Source organism: Gastrolobium bilobum, unplaced genomic scaffold (genome assembly GCF_033153095.1).
Source record: "Gastrolobium bilobum isolate Gb01-03AN ecotype WA unplaced genomic scaffold, APGP_CSIRO_Gbil_v1 utg142883, whole genome shotgun sequence".
Lineage (NCBI taxonomy): Eukaryota > Viridiplantae > Streptophyta > Magnoliopsida > Fabales > Fabaceae > Gastrolobium > Gastrolobium bilobum.
The window spans coordinates 16693-23907 of NW_026898440.1; the positions used below are offsets into that span (position 1 = coordinate 16693).

The window sequence follows — 7215 nt, forward strand, 5'->3', positions numbered from 1 at the left end:
AAAATCGTAATCAAAATGTAATGTAAACAAAAAATTCTGTTTTTCAATTTTTCTTTTTCGATTGAATTTTTCGATTTTCATTATATTGGATTAGTTTATGAATACACGGTCCACACGTCAATCAGCTGTTTACATTGACTTAATTGATAGAATAGAAGATAAAAAAATTCAAAAAAAAAATGCACATTGTACGGGAAGGCTTTTAGGCCAGCATACTACAAAGAGTGTCCCACAACATATTACAAACCGTGTGACTAGAACAAAAGTTTATCAACAATACAGAGGTTCACCTATATATGTAAAAAAAGAATTATAATATTTATTACAAAAATAATACGACAAGGATTGAATTTTAAAATACTTCATGATATAGGTCCTAACAATTTTTCTAAAAATTTAAGACTTTTTTTTTTTTTGATACTAAAGACAATGAATAATTTTATATTTTTATATTATATTTATAACAAATGCAAATAATAAAATTAAAACTCCATAACTATCAGAATTGCATAAACAAGAATTGAACTGAGAAAGCTCAAGGACAAATTCAACATAGCCAAGGAGGCAAGGAATTCAACCCATCATGTAAAAATTTAATATCTAACATGCAATCAACTTTTTTCCTTTTCTGCTTTGATGAAGGTTAATTTAAAACAAGCTAAATTTATGAATACAAAAGAATGAAAATACAACAAACCTCTACAGTGGTAACAAAAACTCTATCCTTCGGATAGCAATCAATAAAATCCGGCAACTAACAGAAAAACTCTGAAGTAGCCTAAAGAATATGCTACTTTACAAAAGAAAAGGAAAAAAAAAAAAAAGGTAGAATAGAAGATCACTTCTTTCATCTTGGTGTTCTATCTGATACAGGAAGCATTTCTATCTGTCCACTTTCAATACCTCTCTCATTCCCAACCTTCTCAGATTCTCTAGAAATCTGAATATCATTAGGAAAATAATATTCATGAATAAATTTTATAACCAAACGAGGCAACAATGCTGTTATCACAATTCCGAGCAACAATAACCAGAACAATCCAGTACTTGCACCATCAAAGAAGGCCCTGTCAAAGTTGTGGAGGAGCAAAGGTCAGTCTTTATGTATAAAAGCAATGTAGGATAGCAAATATTTTCAAAGTTCTAAGATGCTCTCAATGGCAACAAAGAATTCTTTTGAATTGGACATGGTTTATTTCATGACATGGTGACTTATGAAACCAATATACCAAACATTCTATTGATTTCCAATTTCTTTTCCTCTGTACTCATTTAAAAAAAAAAAACTTCCCATCAAACCTGGACTAAGGACAATCCTTGTATAGTCTTATCCTTGTATATTTGCAAAGAGACTATTTCCTGTGACCTTTCAGTCACGAAGGAATAATTTTTCCACTACTCTAAAATCGCCCTCTTTTTCCTCTATACTCACTGACACATGAAAATTGAGGGAAGAAAAAGATACACTCCATAAGAAAACAAGTCACAACAGAAAAGCAATAATCAATAATGTATAGGCAGAACTGCATAACAAGGATATAAGTTCAGTATCTAACATGTGCAAAACAGCATATATGCCTAACCTTTATATGAATGCTATGACATTATATTTATTGTATAAAAATTAAGAGAGCAAAAGAATGGGGAAAAGATAATGCATACCAGTAACCAGGAAGTGTAGGTATAGCATCAATAATCATGACACAAATGAAAGTTGCAACAATAGACCCCCAAATTGCAACATGAGTCACCCAGTACCATCTGACAACATCCATGGCCAAGTGTAAATTAACCAAAATAACAACTGCAAGAGTCCAAAGGTCTCCAATGCTTGCCACATCAACTGTGCTACTCCAATATGCAAATAGGGGAGCCCAGAAGATAACCATGCTTTGCCACAAAGTATCAACCATTGTAAACATAAATAGTTTTTTGTTGTAGGCCTCTTGTCTCTGACCAGCCCCATAAAGCTGAGGATACTTTAGGAGAGTCCTTCTCCCAAGATCTTTGTCTAGAATACCAACAATAATAGTTGGCAATGAACTGTAGATTATAGAATACAAAGTGGAGCTCCATTCATTTATAGCAGTTGTCAAAGTGAAGGCAGTGAAGAGCACATACCTGGAAAAAAGAGGCACATAACAAAGTATAACATGTTAAAATCTGGAGGAATGCATCTAACAACCAAAAAGAGCAAAATACAATTAATATCTTATTTTAAGAAAATGCTGAACACATCAAAAGCCCCCAAAAAAAGAACCATCGGATATATCGATTTTTATCTAAATAACCAGGCTCAGAAGCACAACAAGCCCAATAACAAAATTTTTTGAAGGTGAGGTTTATGGCATAATTTAAAAGTTATATGACCAAAGCAAGGTACATATATACATTGTTGGATTATAACTTACCAAAATAAGACAAGAACAAGGACAGCATTTCTGTAAAAGTTGTATAGTATCATGTAACCAAGCCGTTGGTAATTCCAATGCCCATGTATCAATAAGAGAGGAACTAAAAACCTAAACTGCCCAATTGCAAAATCTGATGCCATAACAGCTTGCCGACCCTCTTGTCCACTTATGCCAACTCCAACATCAGCCATTTGGATCATTGAGACATCATTAGCACCTGTAACACATGCATAATGAATTCATTATACTACACACAACATAAACCAGACCAATCCAAATTATTCATTATTTTCTATCAGTGCTTTTTATTTTATTTCATTCTTTTTGTTCTCAATTTTGACAGGCTGAAACAAGTCAAAAGAAGCATTCATACCATCTCCAACAGCTAGTGTCATGTCAGATGTCCTATTCTTCACAAGGGCAACAATCCCAGCCTTTTGCAGTGGAGCTACTCGGCAACATAGAACAACAGCACATTTTCTTGCAAGTTCAAATAGCTGAATCAACAGAAGTAGCCAAAATCAGCAAGTAAGACATCACTAAGAAATAAATTATAAAAGGTTAAAGTGATAAGGAACTTATTATTTCCCTAAACCAACTGGTCCGAGTTCAAGTCCTAAGAATGAAAAAATAGTATTAGGAAAGTCACCCGTTATATGGGTGAGACAGAACTCGAACCAAGTTAGTCAAGTTTCCATTAAACCAAAAAGTAAAAGAAATATATTGTAAACAACATCCAAGATCTAATGGAGCCAACCTGCTCTTCATGTTCACTGTCAAGAATATGTACAAGGCTGGTACCATCAATAATCAAAGCTATTGGAGTTGTAGGTCCATCAGAACTTCCTCCATTATTGTTAGACATGAGTTTGTTAGACATTGCAAGGGCATCTTGTAATCTCCTTCTACATGAGTCTCTACTATTGCTATTAATTATAATTTGAGTCATGTTGCTTGTTAGGAGCTTTGAGGAGTAACCAATTGATATGGCAGTTTCTTGTTTGTCCCCAGTTAAAACCCATACTTTAATACCTGCAGTCCTTAGAGACTCAATGGATTCTGGAACACCTTGCTGCAGTTTATCTTCAATAGCAGATGCTCCCAATATGCTCAGATTGTTCTCTACATTGTTAGAAACCTTGCGAAGCAATGCAGCCCTACCAAACAAAGCATTATTTGCTGCCTCATAAGCAACATGCCATTGCTCAAATTCTGAAGCAATCAATGCCCTCATCCCAATAACAAGTGTTCTCAAACCCGTGGAAGAATAAGAGTGAATATGGGTTTCAGTTGCTTTTACTCTTTCCATGTTAAATGATTTATCTATCACACTAAACATGGTTGTATCTGCCCCTTTGACAAAAAGTTTCACAGAATTATCAGGGTACCCCAATATAACCGACATCCTCTTCCTATCACTATCAAATTCATGCATACCTAAGACATTGAACCTGCAATTTCCATAATGGGAAGATTCATTAGAAAGAGGATAACCATTGTGCCACATTAAAGGAGGTTTCATGTTATGAGCTAACCATCAAGATAAGTAAACTTACTATATGTGCACGGTAAGAAATGTCTCGGGTGTGATATATATATGTATAAGACGTGACTGCTTACATCCAAAGTACATGACTACTCCCATAAAGTAATGAAGAAATCTCTTCCTAAGAATCATGCTGGCCCTTCATTTAATCATTAAAAATTATTCATTCTCTGTCTATTAGAGTTATGTTTCATGCATTGCATCAAGTAGACAGCATAGGAAACAAAGGTGAAGAGATTTATAAAGGTTTCGGTTATCGTATTGCAAGTCATATGCATTGTGGAGAAAGGTTAGTGCATTTGACATAAACCTATCAATGTGAAAGTGATGAATTATTAAAATAATTATTCATGTTCTTAATTGATGAGTTGAATATGATTTTCTATAGACAACTTACATGCACTACATAATTGCAGGAAAGAAGGAAGACAAAAAATGCATACAGAAAACTTACTTTAATGATCGCTACTAGTAATCACATAGGTAAAACAATGAAATACACAAGAAAATCCAACAAAAATATTTTCAGACACCCTTGCCTATCTGATTAAACAACATTAGGGGTAGACTATTAAAAACAAATTGTTTTCCATTGTCATTGTAAAAGGAGAAAAGAATTATTAAAATATAAAAATAAAAATTCAACTTACTTTAGTCTTTCTCCCTGAATATCAATGACTATATGACCCGAAGTTCGTTCTATAAGCACAAAACCATAGGCAGCTGCAGCATATGCTAATGCTTGTTCATCTGGTGATTCCCCTTGGTAATCTATCAGCTTGACATCAGGATCAGATGTGTCAACAACAAGAGGCACAATAGTATTGCAGGTTGCTAGTGCTAGAAAGAAATCATATATCTCTTTTCCTTCCTTATTTTCAAGTCCATTTCTTGATAATTGCAAAAGCTCTGGATTAACTTTCACCTTCATCTTTGGTCTCAAGACTTTTCCATCCACTGAGAGCATATAATGACAGAAGAAGAACCATGTTATTTCAATTATAAACAAAACCAGATGCATTAAAGGAAATGCTAAAAGTGTATTAGAACAGACTAATATATACCAACAATCATTGGTTCAAGTAGTAAGAAACTTGTTTCTTTTAACCAGAGGTCTCGAGTTTGATCCGTAAGAATAGAGAAAATGGTGCTCGAACTAGCCTAGTTGGGTTTCAGAAAAAACAGTTGGGAAAACAAAAGAAAGTAACAGATTAACATACTTGAGGAAGAAATCTAACCTTTCACAGAGTATTCAACTAGCTCATCCTCCAGGATGGCTTTTGTAGAACTGTAATCAACACCCCAGATGCTGGCACATTGAAACTCCATCTTGTTCTGAGTAAGTGTACCAGTTTTGTCTGAGAAGACATATTTAATTTGCCCCAAATCTTCATTAATGTTCAAAGCCCTGCATTGAAATCTTGCATGTGTTTCTTCATCATACATTCTGTTGTCTCGGATCATGAAGTAGGCCTGACCAACACGAACAAGCTCCATAGAAATGTACAAGGATATGGGAATCATGACCTGGAACACTATAACTGACATGAGAAATGTGAAAAAGATTTCCAATCCCCATCCATAGTATTCATAGTTTTTAACTTCCCCTTCTTCTGAAAAATCCAGTTTCCTATAATAAGGCAAGAGATCCAATTCATCCTTTTTGCGCTTTAACCAAACAGCAGCACAAACTGAGGTGATTGTACACAATGCTACAAGAAAGAAGGAGAGGATGATGATCTCAGAATTCATGCGAGTTTCAAGCCGGCTTCTCTTCGATGGAGCTCCAGAGCTGTTGAGCATTGCTTTAGTCTCACTGCCACAATACACAGCAACACCAAGTGCCCAACTAGTATTCTTCATTTCACATCCTCTAAGAACAATATTTGAGGATCCAAGTGATAACCTCTTGCCATCAATATCCATGTTAGCAAGAAATCCATAAATGTTCCTATTGGGCTTCTCACACCTAATTAAGCCATGAAATCTCTCCCTTTCAGGCATCTTTGAATGTGTCTCTTGTTTTGCATACCTAGTCTTCAAATTGGACTCTCCATCTAGATTAATAGTCTGCACATATGCAACTCCAGTAGGATCACTAGTTGAGAGCAACACAATATCACAAGGAATGGTTTCATTTGCTTTGATTTTTATGATCTCACCAACTCTTATATCCTTCCATTTCTTGTCTACGAATTTATCATCGACATAAACTGATGCTAACCTGTTGTTCTCAATATTATCTGATTGGTGCCGCCTCCAATCCTCATAAGCATCCTTCACAGCCGTAACAAGCAAAACAAAGGCTAATGGCAAAACAGAAACACCCCTCCCAAACACTGCAAGCTGAGGAATTTGATTGAGAATGGCAATTATCAGAAAATAAATGTAAGCAACTCTATGGAATTGTTCAAACAGGTTCCTGGGAATGAAAGTGATGATGGAGTATTTCCCAGTACGAATTGAATTTCCTGAAAATTCGAACCTCTCATTGGTCTTCTCAGGATTATTTATATAAACCAACCTTGCATCCTCATCTTTGAGTTCCTTCTGAGACATGGTGAGTCCATCAGAATCAGCACCCTTTGAGCCATAACGAACAGGTTTAACACTCTCTTCTCTGACAGAGTTGTTCCTGCCAGAGCTTCCAGAATGAATGGACATGGCGCTTCTACGTGACGATGACTTTGAAGAATTCTCAACTGGGTTGGTCGTGTCTATTCCACAGAACGTAACAGTGTTGCTAGAACTTGACTTTGATTTAGGTAGTTCAGGAAAAACATGAAGGGTAGGAAGCTCTTGGTTATTATTAGGAGTTCTTGGAGATGGTAACAAGAGTGGCCTCTTAGAACCCATGATCCAAAGAAACCACACAATCACCCAATATTTGTTGATCTAGTGTGGGTTCGATTTGTGAGAGTCAAACTCGAGTTGAGGATGAAGAGGCTCAAACTCAAAACTGGATTAGTTTGAGTAGTGACATAGTTTCTTCAACTAATGATAAGGAGAACATGTGAAAAAACTTTCTAATGCAAAACTTGAAGAAACAAAACCAACAAGGATTGCTGTAAGAATGAATGTGACAAAAAAAAAAAAAACTGTTATGCTGGTATTGAGTTGGCACTGTGCTAAGACACGATTTATTATGTTTTATTTGGACAGTTTGAGAATGGTAACTGAAAAACAAGGGAAGTGTAAAGAGAGGGTATGTATAAAAAGGGGTATTGAAGAAGAAGAAGAAGAAGCGTGTTGGGG

The 7215-nt window shown here is 35.4% G+C and overlaps 1 protein-coding gene across 1 annotated transcript; it reads right to left on the reverse strand.

The window, feature by feature from the left end:
• Window positions 1–702: 702 nt before the first annotated feature.
• On the reverse strand, window positions 703–6956 carry LOC133316331 (phospholipid-transporting ATPase 1-like). Its single transcript, XM_061518066.1, has 7 exons — window positions 5199–6956; window positions 4611–4917; window positions 3172–3865; window positions 2788–2911; window positions 2412–2631; window positions 1663–2121; window positions 703–1067 (listed from the first exon to the last, which is right to left on the reverse strand). Exons 1-7 carry the CDS (start codon window positions 6814–6816, stop codon window positions 848–850), a joined length of 3642 nt encoding a protein of 1213 aa, XP_061374050.1. The 5' UTR covers window positions 6817–6956; the 3' UTR covers window positions 703–847.
• Window positions 6957–7215: the final 259 nt, after the last annotated feature.

Excerpts from the sequence above, each read along its gene's own strand:
- LOC133316331 (XM_061518066.1), bottom strand. The coding sequence starts at position 6,816 with ATGGGTTCTAAGAGGCCACTCTTGTTACCATCTCCAAGAACTCCTAAT. Across the intron at positions 2,632-2,787 it reads GACACTAGCTGTTGGAGATG|GTGCTAATGATGTCTCAATG; the intron begins GTATGAATGCTT and ends CATGTGTTACAG. Across the intron at positions 2,122-2,411 it reads CTTGTTCTTGTCTTATTTTG|GTATGTGCTCTTCACTGCCT; the intron begins GTAAGTTATAAT and ends TCTTTTTTCCAG.